At 45.5% G+C, this 24,917-nt stretch overlaps 1 protein-coding gene and 1 pseudogene across 9 annotated transcripts in view; one reads left to right on the plus strand and one right to left on the minus strand.

The window, feature by feature from the left end:
* The window catches only part of LOC130529067 (interferon-induced protein 44-like), a 29,592-nt pseudogene extending 27,172 nt beyond the window's left edge, over positions 1-2,420 (plus strand).
* Positions 1-24,917, minus strand: part of rabgap1l (RAB GTPase activating protein 1-like) — an 85,640-nt gene that overhangs the window by 31,819 nt on the left and 28,904 nt on the right. For 5 of the 9 annotated variants that reach the window (XR_008951423.1, XR_008951424.1, XR_008951422.1 and 2 more), the window contains exons 14-26: positions 23,306-23,419; positions 20,455-20,529; positions 19,175-19,300; positions 18,604-18,747; positions 15,858-15,899; positions 12,798-12,926; positions 7,862-7,954; positions 6,234-6,344; positions 5,926-6,030; positions 5,571-5,654; positions 5,373-5,444; positions 4,597-4,797; positions 4,174-4,483 (exon numbers count right to left, since the gene is read on the minus strand). Coding sequence is in view for 4 of the 9 variants with exons in the window: in XM_057038679.1 (XP_056894659.1) it covers positions 4,328-4,483; positions 4,597-4,797; positions 5,373-5,444; positions 5,571-5,654; positions 5,926-6,030; positions 6,234-6,344; positions 7,862-7,954; positions 12,798-12,926; positions 15,858-15,899; positions 18,604-18,747; positions 19,175-19,300; positions 20,455-20,529; positions 23,306-23,419 (1,452 nt within the window). In the remaining 5 variants the exon portion in view is untranslated. Of the gene's footprint in view, positions 1-2,621; positions 4,484-4,596; positions 4,798-5,372; positions 5,445-5,570; positions 5,655-5,925; positions 6,031-6,233; positions 6,345-7,861; positions 7,955-12,797; positions 12,927-15,857; positions 15,900-18,603; positions 18,748-19,174; positions 19,301-20,454; positions 20,530-23,305; positions 23,420-24,917 lie in introns of those variants that run through there. The other 4 variants (XM_057038679.1, XM_057038676.1, XM_057038677.1 and 1 more) reach the window with 1 other exon arrangement.

Below are 24,917 nucleotides of genomic sequence, written 5' to 3' on the forward strand. Positions count from 1 at the left end.
CAGTACGCCGACCTGTACTTCCTCGACAATTCACCGCCACCTGACTGCGAGAGACCCATAAATAACACTGGGGAACCATTTTGGATTGTGGAGTATTGATAGTCCTGACCTACTGGGAGCTGCACACACCTCTCACCACACACCCGTCTCATCAGCCGTGACTGCACCAACAAGTTGCCCCGCAGGTGGAGACAAGTCCGCTCGTAATCAGCCGCTTCAGCTCTGAATACTGACTCAGTGGTGTTGCAACGCTTTCTAGGCACCTTGGCACGTTGGTGTGAGATGTGCTCGTGAATAAAACCGATTCAAAAATCGTCCTCGATTGTCCTTCATCTCGAGAACGTCGCTGCACTCAGAATCGTTCATTTGGATCATTTAAAGATGCCGTCAGACAGGCCCCCTGCTGTGGACACACTCTCAAGGAGGCTTGAACCCAGTCAGGACTTTACTATCATTAAAAACTACTATTACTACTACTAATATAACACAACAATGAAAACAACAATAATGATAATAATTAGATTACTATTAATGAATTATTAATTAATGAACTTTTTTAAGTGTGGAGACTCCTGCCTGCATGAAATTTTACTCACTGATTAGGGCGTGACTTCCCTGTAAATGAAACTGATGTTTCCTGGAATAACTCCTCCAAATATTGGTTACACCTTTCACAATAAAAGCATCAACATTCTGTCATTTGTAAACTGGAACAGGAGGCGACAACTGCAGCTCAAGACAATGGTCGAATTTTGAGCAATCAAATTATAAACTGCGATTATAATTAAAACTAAAAAGAAAATGACAGTTTGAAACACAAGCGTGCAGCTGGCTCTTTGCTGTACTTTTACTTTGAAAGACTGACCACTATTTCCGCTCTCTTCAACAGACTTAAGTGGAAATTTTCAGAAGAAGGTCCATTTGACTTTTGGAGTCTGGGTCATACTTTGCTTCTCTGCTTCTTGGTTCAAGAATCATCAGCGATGGCTCAGGCACCAGGTAAACCACCACCAGCCTAAATGTGTCACTTTTGGTGCTCGGTACCAGAAATGGTGCTTTAACTGTTCTGTTCTCTCTCTTGACCAGACAAAGAGCCCTGGAGGACAGTGGTCTGGGGGAGAAGGTGAGTCTCACATTTCAAATGGTTGCAGCAGATTATCGACATCAACGGCATCTTCTCCTCCACAATGTGATAAACAAATGTGGATTTTACACTACTGGGCGATAACGCTTGTTTCTGCAGGGAGAGGACGAAGTTAATAAGGCTATCAAGGAGTCAAACCCATCAGCGGTTCTGTGACCAAAGCTCGGATTCTGCTCCTCGGCCCATTCGGTGTCGGGAAGTCCAGCTTTGTCAATTCTGTCTTCTCCATATTTAAAGAACACATCAGCAGTCCGGCCGGCCGCGGCAACCCAACCTCAGAGGTGAGGTTTCCGGCAGAACATTACAGAATATTCAAGTTTAACCTGTTTGACCGTCAGTTAAATCAGAACTCTGTGCTCCTCCTACTTAACTGCCAGTTTTGCACCTACTTGATAAAAGGTGTTGAGCAAAGAACCTCCCTGAATCTGGCCTTGTGTGACACCATGGGTCTGTCAGAGAAGAAAGGGGCGGGGCTTCTCAGTGACGACATCGTCAGCATCATTGAAGGTCATGTGCCCGATGGTTACCAGGTAAACTTTATAGCCAACGCACGAAGGAGAAGCACTGATTCTTCAAGTTTTCCTGATTAAAAAAACAACTTCTTTGCACGCCACAGTTCAGCCCGACCTCGCCGATGACCCCAGAAACAGCTGGATATGTTGCGGCTCCGACACTCAATAAGAAGATTCACTGTGTGGTCTACGTCATGGACGCCAGCACGGTCTCGACGTGTCTCGTGCATCTACAGACGAAGCTGGGAGAAATACGCCAGACAGTCACCTCAATGAGTTCGAGCAGTTTTTTTTTTAGCACTTTTTAAGAAATATATTAGCATCGTTCTTCTCCACTGAACGATTTTGGAGTTACTTCAGATTTTGGTTGCTTGATTTTCAGACATTCCTCAGCTGGTCCTGATGACTAAAGTGGACAGAGCCGATTCGTCCGTTATCAAGGACATCAAGAATGTTTACGAGAGAGAAATCATTCGGGAAAAGGTCAGATGTGATGAACTCCAACACCTTGATGCAGATCGGTGGTGATTCTTCAGAACCAAACGTGAATCTTCCTCTCCCTCACACAGGCCGAGCAGCTGGCCGCTCTGCTGGGCGTGCCGGATACCAGCATCTTCCCAGTGAAGAACTATGTCCCAAATGAGGTGAAGCTGAACGACAATTGTGACGTCCTGCTCCTCACGGCCGTCTACGAGATGCTGCGCTGCACCGGTACATCCGTGAACGACATCACCAGGCGACTCAGTGCCCTCTCCACTCGGTGACCTCCCGACTCGGTGCTTTCCCGACCTAAAGTAGAGGCAGGGTGTCACATGTGAAGCCTCCTAAATTACCTCTTAAACTGAGTGTTGCCTCTCGTCTGTCTATCATCTTTATTCATTCACCTTTGTCCCGCCCTCTCACCCCTCCTACTCTACTGTTTGATGCTTCAGCCTTCATGATGGGTAATAATAAAAACTCAAAGGTGTGTGAACCAACAGGGAAACTGGAGTTTATTCCTTTAACTGAGACGGTTAATGTGCAGTGAACAGCGCTGGAGTGGATCAGGCGGAGGAAGGGTCCACATCCGTGTGACAGGGTAACACAGGCTCCTGATCCGGATCCACTGATTCGGGAATCTTTTGTTTTCCTCCCAGCAACAACAATAGTGATCAGATCACAAACAGCCACTCTGACGACTCTCAAACACACGTTAGATAGTGTCCCAAGTATTAATGTTGCGTTAGTGCCCATGAAAACCAGGAGATCTCTCCAACTTGGCAACAGTTTACATTGAACTGAATGTACGACTGCAACTTCAACAAGCAGCCAACAGAGACGGCGCTGAAGACGGAAAGCTCAGGGACCACCAGGGGGCCGCTGGGGGCTTCGGACAGGGCCGTGGGGAGGTTTCTGATGGCACAGCTGACGTTCTCCAACATCTCTGGCTTTGGCTTTGTCTCATCAGCCAACAGAAAAGGCAGCATAGTGAAGAAGAAACACACACAAACACACACCAGCTCAACCAGCGTCCAAAGGCTGATTCAGTGACAGAGGGGAGAGTCCAGTGACCCATTTGGCACCAACGCTGAGGCTCCAGTGTCAACGAAAAATGGAATTTTTGGCTCCAGTCAAATTCTGCTGCTCGAACGAAGAACACAGGCGGACGACTCGCTGCTGAACAAATGTTGGGCCGACCGTGCCGTGCATATAAAACCTGTCTATAAAATCACGTGTTTGTTCCACTGACGCTGCACAACCACAGATTCTTTAGAGTCTGCTAAATATTCTGGGAGAGAAACACTCACATCAGCAGTAATGGGGCTCCATATAAAAAACAAACAAATAATGCAAAATCATCTCTAATTTAAAAAAAAAAAAAAAAAATGAAGATCTGTGATACCATAACAAAGCACTTTAGATTCTTAAATATAAAAAAACCACAGCTGTTAGAACACATTTCTGTTCTAATCAGGTTAAAAAACAAAGTACTGTAAATGTAAAATAAAACCTTTAACTGGCATTTAAAGATATTCCACACCTGAATCATTAATCGTGTAACTTTGGTCCTTCGGACTCGCCAACACACTGTGCTTACTTATGTCAACTTTGACAGAGGTGCCATTCAATTCAAAACAACCTAAAAAAAAATCAGCAGAACATTTCCTTGTGTTTTTTCTTCTCTTACAGGCCTGTACAGGATTATTACAAATAATTAGTTTTACATTTATATATGAACATTGTTTGTTACTGAACTATAACCAAATGCAGTATTCCCCCTTATAGCCATTTGTGTTGTAGCCTGTTAACAGGTAGTAAACCTAAATGTGTAACAGAAGCTTTATGACGGTAATTAAAATGTTTTTTTAATCTCATGAATATATCTGCAGTAACCACCCACGACCACAAGAGGGAGCTCATCATTTCAGGACGGTGCGATTCATTCTGTTTTTTCCAGTTTGCAGCTCAGAATAAAAGCAGCAGTTAGCTTTTGATCAAATCTGAGTCACTCTATTGTAAAAATGAAGTAAAACATACGGGACTGATCCGATCCTCCGTTCTCATCTTTTCCTTTGAGTCCAAGAAGACGAGTGAGACCTCAGCTACAAAACGGGAATACTGCATTCTGCTGTGGCTTGGTTCATCAACTCGTGCTCCCGCATCCTGCAAGGGCGGAGGGGTGGAGGCTGGGCTAGGCCGGGCCCTCCTTTGGGGAGGATGGTGCCTGTGACATGGAGGATGAGGAGGAAGAGGTGGAACTCTTGAGGGAGCCCAGAGTTTTGCTGAGCCAGGAGTTTTTGGTGGCCTGTATCTCATTCATCAGGACTCCCCTCTGGTGCTCGAGCTCCTGCAGGGGGGAGAGGAGGAGAGACACTGATTATTAAGATCTGAGCTACATTCTTCTTCTTGTTCCCCTTGGTTATTCATCATGAACCAGAGTCGCTGGAAGGTGCAGCTGACCTGGATGCGACATTTGGCCTCCACCAGCTGTAGTTTGGTCTGTGCCAGCTCCAGCTCCATCTCCCGCAGCTGCTCCTTCAGTCCATCCTTCTCTTCGTCCGTGGGCTCGGTGGAGCTCTTCTGCCTACCGGGGGAAGACACCTGGAGCGAGCCTAAGGTGCTGAAGAGCTCTCTGCAGTGCTCACAGCTCATGACTTTGCTCTACATGTTCAGACACACAGCACACGCCCGAGTTAGCATGTTGCTAACGCGGCGCAGCAGCACTGTTGTGAGGGTGTCCTGGGGTGGGCAGGACCTCACATGTCACATTTTAAAACAATTGCCATAAAGTCGCTCTGCCGGGCACTCATTGCACAAGTAGAAATTTCACAATTTGTGTGTTTAACCATGGTGAAATATGCAGCTCCACCCTGCTGTCTGCATCTGAGACAGCAGGGTGGAGCGTCGTTTCAGGGTAAGACGCCATTCAGCTCCACTCACATTTCCCTTAAGAATGCCTCTAAATTTCTCCTGTTCTTTAATCTCATATCTTGTAACTTTTGAACGAGCCCGTCTGCTTCTCTTTTCAGCAGGGAGTTAATGTTATTTCGGAGAGTTTCCTGATGGTTATCCCGGTCTGAGCAGCTCTGCTGCCACACCCACATCGGAGGCTGGGTGGGCCAGCGGGAGCCTGGCGTAACCACAGCAAAAGATGCAACCATCCTGAAAAATCCCAGAATTCCCTGAAGGAAGGTGCTTTTCTTAACTGTAGCCGTAAACGTGTGACCTGTGCTCACCCTGACGATGTCCAGCTCCTCCTTTGTTGCTGCCTGCTGTTTCTCCAGCCTGGTGCTCAGCTGGGAGCAGATCTGAAGCCACAGCAGAAAAGAGGAGGATATGAGGGGCGCCACAGGTGGACCACAGGACAACAGACGTGCTCGTCAGTGCCTAACGTCAGTCACAGTTTCACCGACGTCTTCCTGAAGCAGCCCCACCTGTTTGTATTCCACAATGATGGCTGCAGTTTTCTTGATCTCCAGCTCTGCTTTCTCCAGCTCCCTCCGAAACACTTCCTTCAGCTGTGAGCAACAAAGAGGAGAAGAAGAAGAAGAAGATGATGATGATGATGAGAAGGAGGAGCCGCGCCGAGACTATGAAACGATGACATCATCAGTTGCTTTTTGACCGGGATCCTCCGTACGGTGAGTGGTGCCAGGGCTGGCGTTCCACTGGTGCCCAGTACTGCTGAGTCATGACAGCGTTTCAGAAGACTCACACCCGCCGTTTTTGAAACCCCACATCGGCGGCGGCGTGCATTTATCGATATTCGCCGATCAACGCGGCTGCTACCTGGGCCGTCTCCTCCCCTTGACACCGCTTCTCCTCCTCCGTCTCCACCAGACGCTGTTTAGTGCTCAGAAGCTCTTTGTTCAAGACATCGGCCTTGTCTTCTACCTGAGGACACACACACACACACACACACACACACACACACCACACCACACACACACACATGCACACACACACACACACACACACACACACACACATGCACACACGCACACACACACGCATTAAAGACAGGATTCATTCTGGGAGTCACTGAATGGACCCGATTTAAACTCCAGTAAACTTCACATATGAAATATGGTGGTTACCTGGTCAAGGTCATTCCGAAGGGCAATCTTGCTGGTGACCAGTTCATGGGCCAGATCGTCGTTCTCTTGTTCCAGTCGCATGGTTGCTTCCTGAAGGCGTCGGTTCTCCCTCTGGACAAAAGGTTTCATATGAAAATGAAATAACAAAAAGAACTTTTGATGTTATAACTTCAGGAATCTCTGGTGAGAGAGGATTTTATCTGACGTCCAAAACTGGGTAAAATTGAAAAATTAAACACACACACACACACGCACACGCCCGCACACACACGCACACACACACACCACACACACACACACACACACCATCTTAAAGCCTCCATTGTAGACCTTTAGTGGAATCTCATGATCACTGGTCTGTAAACATTCTCACATGACAGCCTCAATGGGACAAAATAATTGAATGGTTGTCATGGTTACAAGTGGTCACCTGACCTCTCTTTTACGGCGATCAGAGTGTAAATGCACAGTTACTATAACGCTGCTGCATTCATGCAGCATAGATGGGGATAAAAACACTTAGACAATAGAAATACAGTATTATTGCACACATTTGGAAATATTGATGCGTACACACACACACACACACACACACACACACACACACACACACACACACACACACACACACAGGTGGAGAAAGGAGAACATTTCACACTGTTTAGCAGATTAAATGAATTTTTTCTTTGGGAGAAAATCTAACAGCTCCTTGGCTAAAGCCTTGTACGTACGTCCCAACGTGCTCTCCTTTAATATCCTCCTTAAAGACGCTCGGCACTGTTAGGTCATACCAAACAACCCTCCACGGTTTGGGATTGTGTAAATCCAGATTCTCACCTCGCTGCAGCCCGCTGTCACAACGCTCTTGTCTCAGGCTTCAGCTCCACACACTGAACCTAACCATCCTCCTGACAGCAGCTTTTTTCTCCGTCTCACACTCTCTCACCCTCAACACTCTTATCTGCATTGGTAGAAACGACGCCAGCGGTCAAAAATGTGCACCCGTGGTGGAAAAATTCTCAGAGTATCAGAAAATAAACGGGAGGAGCAGATAAATACAGAGGAAGAGTCTGTTTTTCTGCCGTATTTGAGCTCATCCAGGGAGAATTTAGTGGCTGCTGAAGGAATCAGCAAAAAAGATGAGGCGGCGAGGTCGACCCTTCCCTAAAGTCTCTCTAACTAATGTCCGAGCTCAGTGTTTATGTGTGTGTGTGTGTTCCTGATCTGCTCTCCTTGATCCAGTGACTCCAGTCACTTTTCCAGTAAATCCATCACAAATACATTGTAATAACAATGTGAAAGCGCTCCGTCATCATCCTCACATTAATCTGTGAGAGCGATGAAGAGGAACATCTGCCCGACCCCCTGCGTGAACATCTGACAGAGAAACGAGTCGTTTGGACTGAACGTCACATCTGAAGACGCAAAAAGACCAACACAGGATCCAGTTTGAGGATCGAGCCGACAGTCTAATTTTAGAACAAGAGATGTTCTCCTGACAAAACTTCACACAAACGCGTCTTTTTTTAGAAGCACCTTCTAAATCCCAAAACGTTCCCCGACCAGGTTTATGTGCGTTTACCCAGTATTCCAGAGCGAACCCATGCGGACGCTGCTGTGTTGGGTACCTGGTATCGGTCGATGGGGTCCTCTTGTTGTAGCTGACTCTCTCTCAGGGTTTGGTACTCCTTCTCAAACTTCTTCAGTTTTTTAGTTGGAACCTAAAACCAGACAAAAGGTGTTTTTCACATCTGCATTTTTATCAATTGCAATACACAAAAAGGGATTCAAACTAGCAACTGTTCCTGTCTGCAGCGTTCTCCCTGAAACAGACACACATCTGACACTTTATTAAAAGAATTAAACTACATAAAGTGTGTTATTCAGGGGAGAAGAATGCAGCCAGGAGTCAAATGTTTAGTATCAGGGAAGTCGTCAGTCTCAAGGTGACAAATATGAAACAAAAGGACAAAAGCTGCAGAAATATGGCAGAACTGCAGTTCAGGCGTCGTTAGCTCTATTTTCTACCTCACAATTTGCTGAGAGCAATTCAACCAACTCAAGAATCACACTTGAAAATGAAACAAACTGGTATGAGGCTCAAACTGTGCTGACGTATTCAAACTCCACAGCCGATGTCGCTGTTCTGAAGGTTCTCACACATCATCTCAGACATCAGAAACATGCGTCAAACACAATAAACTGAAACAAGTTAGTGGTAAAATGAAGGTGCTGCGGGCTAAAACTGCCATGTGTATAGAGCTTTAAGTATGTTCCCGCTCTGCAACATGAAGAAATGTGCGTGTGTGTGTGTGTGTGCGTGTGTGTGTGTGTGTTCCCGGTAATGTTATCCCTTGCCAGTGGAGCCAGCGTTGCCATAGCGGCCAACGTTACGGTGGGGATTTCAGGTCAGTCACACTGTCCCCCCTGTGAGACTTGCGTTTGTTCTCTTCTCGCTTGTTTGTTCTCTTCTCGTTTGTTTGTTCTCTTCTCGTTTGTTTGTTGGATCACCTCTGGTTCTCCCTCCTCGTCCGTTCCATCCAATCAACAGCCTTAACTCTTCTCTCGCTCTGAATGGAGCTGAACTTGTGCACCGTCTGCCTCCGTCTGGTGCAGCGGCGACTCTATCAACCCTAATCCCACTTCCTTACTGCGGGTTAACCTTTGACCTGTGCTAACCAGGAAGCGCTGAGAAGTGTCGCATAATTCCACAGTGGATGCGCGACAGAGCAGCCCTGATCCTTTCATGGGCATTTTTCTGTCTTTGCGTGAGTCATTTCGCAGCATTTGACATGAGCACAATAATCCACCTCACACGGGCCAGTTTCACTCTTGTTATTTTTGTGCTGAGTGGAACGTCGCCCCCTCGCTCTCATCTTTTTCCATCACCTTCCAACTGACACGAATCAGCCAGTCAAGCCTCCCTGGAGGTGATTCACTGAGCTCTGGCTGAACAAGAACAGAGTCCAGACACTTTTCTAACTTTCTTTAACCGTTTAGTTAATAATCGGCGACAGACGTGCAACAAAAACCCTGCTGACTGCTTATGCAACAGCCCCAGAACAGACAAACTGACAGCACTTGCAACACTGCGGCGCACTAACGTGTGAGAATGCAACTTGGATTCAAACCTCAAACAGATTTTCACAGCTGAATTCCTCTTCTATCTTTTATTCAGTTAAGTCGTTTAAAGCGAAACCTTGAAGTTACACCAATGTTTTCAAAATAGAGACGTGTGAATTAGAGATATTCCAGAAATTCCAGCAGCTGAGTGAAGCCTATTTCAGAAGGTTTGCATGTCATTTTACTGAAGGCTAGAACGCCGGTAGATTCAAACACGCCTGTTCCAGGGTTAGAATTCCTTTAACTCCCGTCTTTTAAACCTGCGGAATGCATCAGTTCAGATTGAGGTGGGAGAGAGAGATAAAGACATGGAGAGAGAGAGAGAGAGAGAGATAGAACCGTCTCACTCTGAAGGACACAGTGCTGCAGGAAACGGTACCAGGCCCACTTTTAGATTACTGACCTGAATCCCTGCAGTAATTGGACTGGTCCCAAACCATCAAACAATATGGTGTCATTTAAAACAGCAGCAGAAAATATTTCTATGCATATGTGTGTGTTTGTATGTGATTACACCGTTACGCAAGGTGGCCGCGTTCTAAGTTGAATATTAAAATAAAGACAAAAGCAAGTGGACATCTCTGGGGACAAAAAACTAGGCCATGGAATTTAATTGCCCACAAACACAAACATACACACACACATCCCCTAACAAGGTCTCCATTGATTCCACAGTAATGTCAGTAATTGAAACTAACAGACAGCCACAAACGACTAACTGGACTGGCCGACAAAGCTCCGTGACGGTGAAACATCACACACACACACACACACACACACACACAAACACACTCTCATAGCGGAAAAAGGCTTTCAAAGCAGAGCCTGAAATCAGTGGAAAGCCGTTGATATTCTACCGGACTGAAAGGACGAGCACAGATACGAGATGTGACAGCCGACAACAGCAAACGAAGAAGAGGAGGAAGAGCTCTGACCTACAAACTGTCAAAGACACTGGAACCAGTCCCACCAGGGGTACAAAACCAGAAACAGCCAGTCAATGAAACAGACCTACCACCGATCTGGGAGTTCTGAGACGTCGGGAGTGGGCGACCAAGTATGCCAGGGTGTCCTCCTCCCCCGGTCGGTCAACTACGTGGGCATCGTACGCCACCATGATAGACACCTCCTGCATCATTTTGACCCCGGCAGCAGGATGGAGGATGAAGACAAAAGAGGAGGAGGAGTGCAGCTGACAGGTCCAGCTCCTCTCAGTAACTGAAGGAGGTAAGTGGCTGCTCACAAGAGTCCCTCGTGAGTCCGGCCCCGCCCACTGCCAGGGCTGGGGGGAGCGGGAGGAAAGAGAGCAGTACAACACACCTGTTTGTTCCACCGTGAAACGCTAGAAGTGTGTGATAAAAGGACGATGAGTCTGCCTCTTTCCGAAGCAGAGAGTCCTCCTCCTCCTCCTCTCTCTACACGCAAGCCTCTGTTCATTAAAAACAACGCTATGGGCGTGCGTATGCCGCGCATGTGTGGTTTTGAGATAGGAAGGAAACTGTCAGATCAACCACAGTGACTCGTCAGTGGCAGCTGCACGTTGTTCCAACGGTAAGAAGCAGAAAGAGCGCTTCAGTCCTGGAGGATGGATGCCTGTAGGAACGCTGGTGTAAATCCAGAGCTTCCAAGAACCAACGCACTGTGTGTCCCACAAAAAAAGGCTAGAGCAGCAACAGGGGAGGAGGTGCAGGTACACATTCCTCACAAGATAAACTCAGCAACCGCTTCCTTTGGAATATTAAAACAATCTGATTAATCAGCCTAATCCCCTGCAGCTAACAAAGGTGCGACGCGACGCCCTGCTCCAGAAAAGTTGCCGCTCCAGCTGCGGTTCGGTGGATGATTAAGGAGCCTGAGAGATTTGAGTGTTTCCAATAATCCCCAGAAAGCCTGAGCCACCCTACTGAGTTCATCAGTCAGGGGTGCCAGGGAATTCTTTCAGTTTTAAGCAGCTTACTGGGTCCAGATGATCCGATTTTGACGTTGACAGGAAAAAACATGAAAAATGAGGCTGACTCGACAGCAAAGTGGCTTTAACATACGTGTTCACATAGTAAATGACTGTCTGCATGGAGGAATCTTTATTTCCTGCGAGTATTCAGGTAATCATGCACGTCAGAAATGGATGGATGGATTACAAAGGTAGACTTGTGGCTCCAGTTAGTAGGTGCTAACGGAGGTCCTGACACGACAGCTTGTTCTGCTTGCGGGATTTTGCAAGAGTGAGTTAAATGTACCAAACCACAGGAGATAAAGAACACAGGATATCCTGTATGTAGAACACACAGATAAGATCGCTGCTGACCACTTACGAGCAGGGAGAAAACAGCGTGCTGCCGACACGCTCACAGAGGCAACATCTGCCCGGCGACCGGCGTGAGTAACCAAAACGTTCCCGAGATAATGAAAATGCTTAATGCATGGAGAAAAAAGAGAGGCAAGAAGGAGCAGCAGAGCAGGGAGGAAGAGTATGTGGTTCAGCTCTGTACTTCCTCTATCACACACAGAATATTATTAACTGTGTGTGCAGGCTTCGGTCACTGGTGAACTCAGCAAATTCCCTAAATACCAGCAACCACATTCAGGTTGGGAGGAGGTGTGTGTGTGTGTGTGTGTGTGGTGTGTGTGTGTGTGTGTGTGTGTGTGTGTGTGTGTGTGTGTGTGTTCTCATAGGTGATGCACATTTTACCTGCAAAATGAGGATGTATTTGGGTGAGCGTGTGCTTTTGGAAGTGAGTGGTAAAGCTTTTTAAGGTTAGGTATGTAGAGATGATGGTTAGGGTATGGGGCTGGGGTATGTATAATGTCTATAAAAGTCCTCACAAAGATAGAAAGACGCACATATGTGTGATGTGTGCGTGAGCACAAGAAATCGTTGTGGTCATTCCACGAACTCATAATCTTTTTATAGTAAACTTTGATTACTTATTACAGGAAAACTATATTTTATAAAATCTGAACATTACCAAATACATCTTTCTCTGTTTTAAGGATTTCTTTTGTACTTGCTTCTTCCTGGTTCAGTGTTAATAAATTAGTGCAAACCTTCAGCTTTAAGAACATTTTAAAGATTTTAATGTGATTAATTGTCATTCCTAAATAATAATATATCATTCTGTGACTCTGCCCTTAATGTTTGTGCCTTTGCTGATTGTTAAACACCATGAAATCCTTGATATTTTCAAAGGTTCTGTATGAATATGATTATTAATTATATTAATTATTATGAACAAAGAGAGTCCCAAAATACAGCCTAAACAAAACAGCCCTCCTGACCCCTCTGGAGATTAAGTCTAAACATCCCAGTAGGAGCTGTCACAGCAGAGATTCCTCATTAGAATATTTACAATACCGAGGAACATTGTGTATGACCATATTCTTATATGCAAATAACAGATTGAATGACACATGAGTAGCACACATGTGTGGGTCCTTCCTCACCTTGATGTTGCAGGCCTGCTCCATGAGCCTGCGAGCGTTCTCTGCAGCTCGGTAGCGTTTCGGCAGCTGGACTCTGAAGAACTTGAGAGCCCCTTCGAAGTCTGCCTGCAGGAGGTCCTCTTTAGATGTCTGGAGGGAGACATGAAGAGGGGGAGGTGAGGAGAGGTGGGAGATGTGGAGACCGACAAGCGAATCCATTCATATACCCACATATAAACTATAAGCCGCTTGATTTGGTTTAAGTAAATGGGCAGCAGTGACTCCATCTTGTGGCGTAAAGATGCGCTGTCACTCATACCTTCTCAGGGATGGGATGGACTGCACGTGACCAGTGAAGTGCTTGGTTTTAAATTATGAATGAAAGTAGAACCATAAGCAGCAAGGGCAGAGAGCTTTCAGGCAGATGGTACTTTTAGAACAATTCCTCTTTACATTATTTTATAGGCATTTATTTCCAGTTCCAGTCCCCATTTCTCACCGCCAACAGTCTGGGGACGAAGAGCCGGTGTCCCATCCCGAGGAGACCCATCACCCTGCAGAAGGAGTCTGGTGAAGCCTGAGTGCCGTGGGCACTTTCCTCCGACGTCCCTTCTCCATCCTCCAACACCCTGCGCACGGCTGGGAGGGGCAGGCGCGGGGTCAAGGCGGGTATTGGGGGAGGAGAGGGCGGCGGGGTGTTTGGGGGCGAGGGTGGCGGTGTGGGGCAGGGTGAGGGAGAGGAATGATCCCGCTCTGGGGCCAGGGTGGCGGGTGACTCCAGCGTGCCGTCACAGCGGGTTTTTGTAGACTCAGAGAGGTTGAGTGTGATCGTGGGATCAACTTTGGGATTCCACAGGCTGAAAATGCAGCATCAGTGGTTACGCTCAGGTAGGTCAGGGGGCCTGAAACGGGTCAGAACCAGCATCAGAGTCCAAAGACGACGATGAAGTGCAACGGAACCGGCAAAAAAGATGCACGGATGATGCTCTTGGCATAATGCAGAGTCCTCTATGGACCTGCCAGACTTGCTCTGAAAAGCTGTCACCCAAAATAGTCCCGCAGCCAAGCTCAATCCAGCACGCCGTTGCCTAGCAACACTGCTTCTCAACACGTGGGCCCGATATTCTGGTGGACAACGGCAAAGGACAATTGCTCCACCTTTTCAATATTTCCCCCTCGTTGTTTGCCTTCAAAACGCACAGAGGAGAAAAAAATTCCTTCTTCTTCTTCAAACCGCTTCAGAGGCTTTTTCTGACGCTCTAGCCAAATGAAATGAAAAATAAGGGTGGATCCTTTTATCTGATCTCAGCCTGAGCCGACGCTCCTGACAACATGGCAGAAGCTCTAGAAATGTGGCCTGTCAGTGTGGGAGCTTCAGGAAACGATGCTTCTGTGCTGGTTTATGGCTGAGTGCACGCTGAACCCGCTGAGCAAGAGCTGAGGCAGCCGTCCACGTTGAAGTCAAACAGAAAACATCTCCAGATCAGGACAGATCCTGCACTTTAGCACTGATTTAAGGGATAAAATCCTCAGAGACAGGATGCCATACAGCCAACACCAAAGTCAGAGAGCTCCAGCATGGACTGTCCCCAGGGCAGAATACAAGCAGTCAAACACCCGGTCGGTCACTCCTTCCTCTCAATAAGAAAACAACTGTTTCAAAGCCTGAGTAAGTTGTGGCGTCAGAATCGATGGTCTGGGTCAGCAGATGGGGTGAGGCAAAGCCAAGCAAAACCGCACAGTGCTCCTTGGTTCTGTGTCCCTGCCTTCCTCTACAACTCTTCTTCTCTGCCTTTGTGATGCTAAATGCTACCAGCATGGGCGGCTCCGTTGCAGAGGTCTGGGTCACGGACGGAGGTAACGTGGTGGCAGAAACAGCACCGGCCGACACAGAGGAGAGGAAGGCAGAGGTGGAGAAGGAGAAGGAGGAGGTAAAGCTGCGGGAAATAGACTAAAAGCTCCAAGAAGGCGACCGTGAGGTGTAAAGATGATGAGGAAAAAAAAGAATAAAGGGATCAAGCGCAACAACAAAGCAGAGCGCTTCTCCTCCAGGTCCAAATGGCCAACGCTAAAGCTGAGGCTCCTGTTGTGATGTGGACAGCGGCTGTTAAACAGGAGAGGGCGGTGAACACAGATGGAGGAAGGAATGACGAGAGCAAAGAGAGGAGCTGGATGGAGGGAGGAGGGAGCCTCCGGGGAGAATGTCGTCATGGCTGCCCAATGAGCAGCAGGCAGTGGAAACCCCTTCCACCCTCCTCGCATCCTCATTTGTTCTTCATTCCCAGCCATCATATGCTTCACGCCTTCCTTCCTTGAGATTATATTAATCCTAAATTTACAGCAGGGTGATATTGGTAACCTGCTAATCATGATTGGGCCTTATTGAATAGGCAATAAGCTGTAATTAATACTCTATTCTAACTGAATATATTGATATAAACCCGGGGACCCCTATAAATATTACATGTTTTCTCATGTTACTGGACATTTTTGTAAGCAGCACCTGGAGAAACTGCAGTGAGAAAATATTTAATAGTTTAAATAAAATGGTTGCACCATTTCCTGCTTTAATGTTATTTTTAAAACTATAATTATTAGGAAAATTTGATGAAACTCAGTTTAAAGGTACTACATTTTATTGGAGCTTTTAAAATTATATATGATTTAAATATATGATATGAATTATACATGATTACAATACGTATGTGTGTATGTGTTTTTATTCTAGAACTTCAGAGAAGAACATTAAAGCATTAAACGTAAATGTGTACACGTCCTTAAATACGTTAAACTGTAATTATACATTTGAACACGAGGGGGCGATAAATGTCAACACACCAAACATCCATTATTAGACCAAAAACCCGCTTCAACAATCACTAATTTACTTCACACATCAGCAAACATTTTGCGCATTTAGTTTCATAAAATGTGTTTTTAAATGAATAATACTTTATTTTTGGATCTCAGAACAGGGATAGTAGATCACATGTAACACCCAATAATTGTTGTTATGCAGTCCCATCATCTCAAAACATTTAAAATCATAAGAATGTTTCAAACTATAAAGTAAGGACCAACCTTGAGCAGGGCAAGAGCTACATTGAAGATGATGTTCATACCCTAAAAAAGAAAAAGATACGTTTTATTAATCACATTTTCTTAAGTGCACAGAAGTTTGTATTGACTATAACATTAAATCAGGATCTAATCTGTTATGGGAGCAACATAAAAAGTCTAAAAAAAGACAAATGAAGCCAAAATGGTTAGTTGATATAATAAATTACAAATAGTTTGTGTTATCTACCGATGTATTTAAAGTAATGTTTGGACAAAACATATCATGTTTTGTATTCTATATTGTGCAATCCTCCTGATTTAGAAACAGGGGGGAAAAAAATTGGAGCTGATGTGGGCTTTGCACGGGAACACCCGTCTCCTTATCCTACATGACAACCAGTTCACATGGCAACAGAGAGCTAAAAATAACCAGACAGCACTAAAAATACATGTTTAAAAAAAGAGAAGAGCTGAGAATCTCTGCTCCAACACCAGACTCTGTAAGCCTCAAGATGGTGCTACAGCGCTGAGGCAGGATCAAAGGAAGGTGTGTGTGAGAGGGCAGAGGATAATCCGTGTGTGTGTGTGTGTGTGTGTGTGTGTGTGTGTGTGTGTGAGAGGGAGCAGACTTGCAGGAGAGACACGATTACAGCTTAGAATAAGACAGAGGGAAGACTGAAGACAAGGATGCTGACGAAGAGCAAAGGAGGAGGTTCAAATCAAGTTCAGAAGACATTTTTCCTGAAATATTAACGTGAAAATTGTGACCGACTGGTGGCTCTTAACTGGATTATTAATAACATCTGGAAATTACAGATATGAGAACGGAGAGAAAACAATGGAATTGAGAGACTGTTGTGAACAGTAGGAGTAAAGATGATAGAGCCACCATAGAAGAACGGCAGAACATGCAGAGGAGATGGGGAATGGTAGAGCAAAAAAAGAGAGGGGGAATAAAAGAAAGAGGAAACAAGGATAAATGATAAAGCAATAACGGAGGACAGCAGGCTAAAGAGAGTCGGCCGGAGACGGGGAGGCAGGAGATGAGAATTCCAGTTTAACAAGCAAATTCTCATCACGCGGTTCATTGGGTGAGAAAGACCTGTGAAACTTTTAATTGTTGCCTGAGGCGGATAGGAAAAACAGAGGGAGGGAGGAAGATGTGGAGGTGGGGGAACAAAAGCAAACCAGTGAAGGCTGAATGAAAGACGGAGCTGCTGTTTTACAAAAACATACACATTATTTCACTTATTACAGTAAATATGATTTACAGTAAACAGAGGTATCGACCCAATGAAACATGATGATTTTGAAACCTGTTTGGTGGGACTGGCGTGCCTCAGGGCTCCATTCTTAGCTTCCTGTTTAACTCCTAAGTCCTGCAAAGAGGCTCCTGTGCTGCCTCGTTAGACCTCGGGCTCGTCTGGCACCTGATCCACCGCACACACAGGTTCTGATCCTATGAAAGCTCCGTTTTCCTCCCTGTTAGTCTCCTTTTCCTCTGAAATATCTCCTCGCTCTGCACGCCACAACTCATCCATCTTTATTTGCTTTTGTGGAGGGGGCCAATAGATAATGGTTGGGGTGCATTATGCCCACCTGCTGTACCTCCCCTATTTATACAGCATACGCCACATTCTGTACATTCTGTGTATACTATACATTACAGCGCCACTATGCTTTATTGATATTGTACATAAAATCAACTGTAGGGCCTTGAGTCCAGTACGGTGCACGCCTTCTACAGAGCTCTTTCTGTCTGCGTTCATGTAGATCTTTATGGTTTTAAAACCCTTTCTACTTCACACCCGCCTACATTTTTACAGGACTGTATGTTAAAATAAACTTATATCACCATTAACTACTGTCTCCGTGTGATTGGAAACTTGCCTCAGAGGCTACTAAAGTGTTGCTAGCATGAGCAGAGTCAAGGAAATCAAATCAGCTGGTTGAACTGATGTGCTGAAAAATTTCCCACATACAATAAGAACAGAAAATAACTCCTCCCGAGCTGGAGCAGCCATTGATTAGTGCCTCGTAGAAGATCTCTTTGATGAGCTATGTCTAAAACATTTTCAATCAGGAGCAGAGATGTGATTGGTATCAGGTAAAACGGCCCTAATGACACTCCCGCGATCATATCATCTCTTTAAAAGCCCCATTTCTACACCACTATCGATTACTGACAAGATGATGAATCAATAGTGAAAGAATGTGTGCGAATCACTATCGCTCTGCCCTCTGCTACCCCTCACGGAGCCATTTAGAAGCTTCATCCACCCCCTTTGCCTCCATCTTTCTCTTCCACCGTTCCTTCATTGCCTTTTTGCACTTTACTCTACTACTTTTCTGGACAGCTTCACCCTGACTGCTGCTTTCAATACACCAAGGGCACCATTTTCATACAGGACAGCACAGGTGAAGGTGTAATTCAGTGCAGAACAAGTGGCTTTTCTTGCACCGAGCTGCAGAACACGCTGCAGTCAAGGGCAAGTTATTAAATATGCCCCGGTGAGCTGCTATTGTGGTGACCTTTCTGGGGCGAAATTCGACTTGCATCTCTGTCTGGCTAAATTTCAAAGTGCTGGGCAGGAGGAGAAGGGTTAGTTTTGTAGATTTGAGAGTGCTGTCATGGAGGAAAACTGCCCGGTCAACATTCCAGAACCCGATATCAGTGTATTTTTGTTCACTTTGACATTTAATTAATGAGGAAAGTGCAAACACTGTTGTGAGGAGCGTTGTGCAGCACAGTGAGTCCTGACTGTACCTCACACAGCAGCAGGTCAGTGATGTGGAAAACCATACACAAGGGGAACTTGGCAGTGAAGAGGGTGAGGAACCATTGGGAGGCATACATGTGTGCCTCCAAGTTCAGCGCCTGGAAGTGTGACCAGAGGTCCTGGAGCTGCTCCTGTTGGTGGAGGGAAACAGTCAGTTTTTCCACAAAGGGCACCTCATCTACTCTGTTACTTGCTCGAGTTTGTCTTCCCTTTCTGCCTCTGCTGTGGCAAAATCTGATAGATCCCACATGGAGAAAAGGTGAGAAATGAGCATATGGGTCTCAGTGCATGTGCAGCGAATGGAAAATTAAATTAAGCAGATAGCCATCAACTTTAGTGGGCCGTGCTCTCACGGCATCTGAAACCTTACTGGTTCGGAGGGTGAGCTCCCTCGTGTGCTAATAATTAGCAGTCAATATCAACAGCATTACAATGAGCACATTTAGTCGATCGGGATGGATCTGATCCCGATGCGGAGGAGATGCCCACACGCCCTGCGGGCTCAGGATGATACTCCCCTGATAGATAGCAAACACTGGGGGGAAAAAGATTATGAACCTGCATCAGTCGCTCCAGCTGGTAAAACTTGCAGTGAAGATCCTCAAAGTTGTTTCTGTACAGGGCTCTGAGGCCATAGTCATACATGATCTTCACCAGCACACAGAAGGCCTGCTCCTCCGGCATCTGCAAGCACACCGAGAGTTTCATAAAAGCTGCTGGACCGATGCTTGTGATATATACGGGAATAAAGCTCACCTACAAGCTCTTTACAGGATAACGCAGATCATATATTTTTTGTTACATGAAGGGATGTGCTCGGGTGTTACTCTAGGGTGTAAGTCTGTGCAGAAATGTGTGCGTGTCTCTTTGTTGGTGCACCTCTGCGGCGCTGGGATAAAGAAAACAGATGCGTACATGATAAAAAGCTTAAAACTGTGCACGTGGATTTATTTTTCCTCCTGCACACACACAGTCACAGATGGTGAGGTGATATTTAATCAGACTGTCAGTATGTGTTTGGGGCTGAATGGGCTCCTGCAGGTAAACCTGGACCCCTATTAATATTCCTGACATCTCCTCCATAACCTCTCCTTTCTTCCTCTTCCTCCTCTGTAACCCGTCTGCCTCCTCCTCCTCCTGTATAAGCTTTTTCTTTTACTGCTTCTGTCCTCTTTATCTCGCCACCTCCTCCTCTCCACATTTCCACCCTTCTCCATTATAACTTCCTCCTGTTTTATGCCTCTTCTCTTCCTTTATCTCTTCGTTCTACTCCCCTAGCTCATGATTCATTCCCACTAAGCCTGGGTGCATCTTCTCTCCTCCTGACCTCTCCTATTCTCTCCATTCTTTAGCCTCTGCCGTCCTTGTCTTTTGGACCTCAACCAAAAACTCTCCCACTCTTCCTTTTGGGAGTCCCACATCCATGCTTCCACTCGTCTGTCTGTCCTTTAAGAGCCTTTTTCAACACCATTTCAATCAAGTGGATTTCAGAGACGAAAGCATCAGCAGACTAACACATATCCTCAAAGATGGCGGAAATATATTAAAGGGGTATTAGAGGGCCGATGCTTTGAGGCGTGCATCTGATGACCTTGAGAATGCAATCAGCTCAGCAGCAGCCCGATATTCCACGATGAAAAGCAACAAAGTCCATTTACTTAAAAACTGTACTGAGTAAAGCTCGGAGGCACTTCTAAGAACCCCGGTCTCTCTTCCACACTATTTTAGCGCAAACTTACCCAGAGGGGCAAAAGAAGTGGAGGCAATAACGTGATAAACTGCATTGTTGGAGCAATTTGTTCGTGTGCCTGCTGATGAAAGGCTGGGTGTACACTCACGTGCAGCAGCAGAACAGCGGCGAGGAACGACTGACCCGGGCAATAGCCGATTTCATCGTCGTAGACAGAGTAGGCCTGCGAAGGAGACGGAAATGTTTACGCCGCTGAAGGTTTCCCGACACGGAGAGCCGCATCGGTCATCTTTTCGATGGTGATTGCGCAATCGACAGACACATTAACAAAAAAACCATCACACAACCCTCAAAATCGTTGCATTTTTCATCCCGCGATAAAATTTTAATGTCAGGGTCAACAGTTCCAGAAGTGACTCCTCTGCACTTCGGACCCTCACGTGCACATCAAAGATGCCCCGTTCAGCTAATTGGGAGGTTGATGTGAAGGTAATGGAGGAGGCTTGTGGAGCTGTCTGGAATGTAACCTGCAAGGTGACATGCTTGATGGAGTGTGCCATTCACATGTCCCAAAAGTCAGCTGGGAGAAGTGCATGCTGACAGATTGATGGAGGAGGTCCCAGTGGGTGAAATCTAAATTTATTAGCCAAACAGTCCAAGTCTATTTCCTCATAAACCGGCCGGAACAATTTTCTGGTATCATTTTGAGGAATGTTTCAATAAATACACAACACTTCAGCTTTAGGCTACAGCCACGGTTAAAGTGCTAGAGAAAAGTGATGGAGGGTCCAAACAAGACATTTATCGGAAGAGCAAAGTCCAAAAACGAGGATTAGAAAAAACCTCAGAGTTTGCGTAAATGAGTCTAGCTGAAGAAAAAAAAACTGCGAAAAACTGCAATCTTCTTTGAAAATGTTTTATAGAATCTATTCTTCCTATTCTTTCATGAGGTATGTGGACCTCTGAGGGGAAATGAGGCCAGGACGTGCAGCCTGGTTTCACAGCTGGTGGTGGGTCGAGGCTGACGCTTTAAATCTGACTGGGAAAAGACCTGCTCCACAAAATCCATTTGGCATGAAATTGGAGGGTAATCACAGGTCTTTTCGATGACAGACCCGCAATTACCTGCGATTTTAGGTCAATATGGCATCCACGGGGAAAAAAATCTGTTGATTAACTAACCAGAACTATAAGACACAAAAGACACATGAAAGAAAAAATGTTTTCAGCTGCGTCTCCATGGCGATATACCTTTAAATGCTACCTGTATACAGTAGAAACATTTCTGTCTTCTAAATATCAAAGGTCAACTTGGGAAAAAAAAGAGCTTTAAGGAAGACTTTCCGACACTCTGACATAGGCAGTGGCCCGACAAGTACAGCATAAACACCTCTGATTAGGACAGCGGTCACCGGGCTATGAGCTAGCTTCTTTAAATAATGTATGCTAACACCGAGAGATCGATGGGGGATACAGCATTTGCCTAGTTGCTCAAGTGTTTACTTTGTTTGCATATGGAAACAGAATACAATTATGTATAATTTCGGGGGTTTTTTTATCAAAATAAAACCACTGAGCCATGTTTGGGATGTACAGAACTGCTCTTCAGGCCACCACGGATGAGATGTAAGTTTAAAATCCAAACCTGCACCAACTCTTGACTCAGAAAGTCAAAGCAATGATTCAGGGTCATGCACATGTTAGTGGCGTTTCCTTGATTCTTAAGCCCAAAAGCAGGATTCTCAGCTGGGAAGTAACCGGTTTTGAAGCGGGATGGGGGCATCTGTCTCTGCAATACCCATCAATACCTCTGTCAGAGAGGCAGGCTTTCCCACTGAAGACTGCTGGACAGCTGAGGTGGAGCAGTTGGATTCACAGAGCAACATTAGGAGAATGAATCAGATTATTACTGGAAAAAAGCAGCGAGCTTCAGTGACCTTCCCTGGAGAATAAATGTTAGAACATAAAAGACCGCAGGCTCATTACTGAGAAGTACATGAAGATGAATATAAACTTTGTCCTGGATCTCCTGTGTCTGGAACGCACTCCTGCCTCAAGATCCAACCAACCTTATCAGCAGCAAATCTACATGGATTTGCATACAAATGAAGGCTGGCTCACCACTGACCTAATTGGAGTCCGAACCGGATGCTAACCTTTCCTGACAGGTTCTCCCACAGCACCGACCAACCGTACGCTAACATGGGAAACAATGGGGGCCTATAAAAGGAACAAATGTTCCCGTGGTGTAAACGAAGAAGAAGGACATTTCTGTGTGTGTTGAAATATTGACATTATATGCTACGCAAATAAATAACGCTGCTTTTTCCAACAGGAAAAATCAGAGCTAATGGTGGTTGGTTGTTTCTGTGGTCAACGGGATCACTCCCCACTTTCCTCTTAGACTAAAGAGGCCGCGTAAGAAACTGCTTTGCATTCACAGCTGCAGAGCAGATAAGCAGACAGTGATAAGAGATTAAGAGTGGCTTTAATCCAGTTAGGCTGGCCTTGGTTTTTGTCTGAATGCATGTTTCTGACAGATAATTACCTCAGGACGCTGGCGTCTATTGCAGTATTGTTTTTTGTATTGGGAACAAGGCACCTTTTTTTGTCTTTAATGGTCCTTGGACTGATAAAAATATTCACCTAAGACATTTCTCATACGTTTGTAGGGGCAACATTTCTCCTGATCCATGTATCTAAGCTGAGCTGATGAAGCGGCTCCTTCTAAACTCCTACCTGTAAAGTGCTGATTCTGACTCTCACTTTTAGCTGTTGTTAAAACCAAATAACTTTTAATGAACAGTAGGCTACTGCAATAAAATGCACTGTAGATTAAGGTCCTAGAAAAGAATATATTCACTGGGTGGGATCTGTCAAAGAAGAGCAATCTTGGTTCAATAGGAACAACAGTGTGTGTGTGTGTGTGTGTGTGTGTGTGTGTGTGTGTGTGTGTGTGTGTGTGTGTGTGTGTGTGTGTGTGTGTTTTCAGACATCACCTTGCAGATCTTGTACAGAGAATCCTGTCCTTCTCCATCCGAGTCTTTAAAGTAGTCGTGAGCGGGGAACGTGCGGTGGATGTCTCTGGTAATGACGGCTTCCTGAGCCGAGTCCTGCCACACAGAAGATCAGGAATCCATATAACACACAGACAGAAAAGACATTTTTGATAGCGCGGACGGACACATTCCACGGCCATTTATCATCAGTTATGTTACATCGGTGCAGATTTAAAACAGCGTTTGTGGCTGAAGGACGGAGAAAAACCCGGAGAAGAACTCATTCCCTCCTGTGACAGAGAGGACTCGAGATGCAAATGCATCATCTTTTATCGGGGGGGCAGTTGGAACGTTGCAGAGGTTTGTCCTTCAGACGCATCAACACATGCACGTGCAACAGCACAGATTCAAGGTGAACACATTTTACGATTTTTGCCTGTTTTCCTCTTGAATAATGTTTCTTCCTGTTTTTGAAAAGCCCGATCTTTTTGTCTAGGAAGGCCGCTACAGACCAGACTGTGTGGAAACCGCTGCAGTGCACGCACAAACGTGCACACCAGACACACACACTGGATACGCAGGGACACTGCTGTCCTCTCCTTTTTTCAAGCACAAACACAATGAAGCTCAGATCTGCAGAAAGAACAAATGGCCTCCAACAGAAATGTTCGCCTGGCTGGGGCATGACTAAGGAATTTTTAGATTTGCTCTCTTTGTAATGTGGACAAAGAGATTGATAGATATATGAAAAACATGGAAAAGCCTGAGCTGGGATAGAACCAAAACCTTCTTGCTATTAGAACAGCAGCTGTAAATTTAAGCTATTGCCAATACAATAGAGCACATGTGCACACGGGATGCTCATGAAAAGAGTCAAGTTAATTAAATAATTCCACATTTAACAGGCTGAGTTCCACTGTGAGCTCACGTTCAGCGAATGCATTCAGCTTAAAAATGCAAAGACTAACGTAAACATCCCTCACGACCGAGCTCAAAGACGAACCGGCTTTAATTGAAACTGCAGGCAGAAGTGCGTTTAATGCTTGAATGAGATATTTGTAGTCTTCCAATCTGTGTATTATTGAACAGATTGTTTTTTTAATATCGCGTCCCAAAGATGAAGCTCTTCGGGAATGAAGAGAGTTGTATGGGAATCCCACCCCCCCTCATTCGGATTGTGTCACGTTGATGGCAAAAAGTAATTCCACAAATGCCAAAAATAAATAAATAAATAAACAAATAACCTTCGGAAGGTTACGAACGCAGCTCAGCAGGACCGAAAACTGAAACGTGGCATTACTCTCGTATTCAGATCTGCTGTTATCAGTGCAGACATCGACGATTTAGTAATGACTTACACTGCTTTTTCCCCCAAAATATAATTACAGACCAGCCCATCAATCTCATTTGTGACACTGTAATTACCATGGCAACATCAGCGAGGACCATTGAGAATTTGGTTGACAGTGAAAGTTGTAAACACTTTGATTTAATAAACCATGCATGCCTCCACTAATTAACAGCCTCATTACTCAAAAAATGCCATAAAAACCAGAAGAGGACATCTCCCGCCCCACCTCCTCCCTCCTCGTCTTCAGCGTTCTCTTCCTCG

Source organism: Takifugu flavidus, chromosome 7 (genome assembly GCF_003711565.1).
Source record: "Takifugu flavidus isolate HTHZ2018 chromosome 7, ASM371156v2, whole genome shotgun sequence".
Taxonomy (NCBI): domain Eukaryota; kingdom Metazoa; phylum Chordata; class Actinopteri; order Tetraodontiformes; family Tetraodontidae; genus Takifugu; species Takifugu flavidus.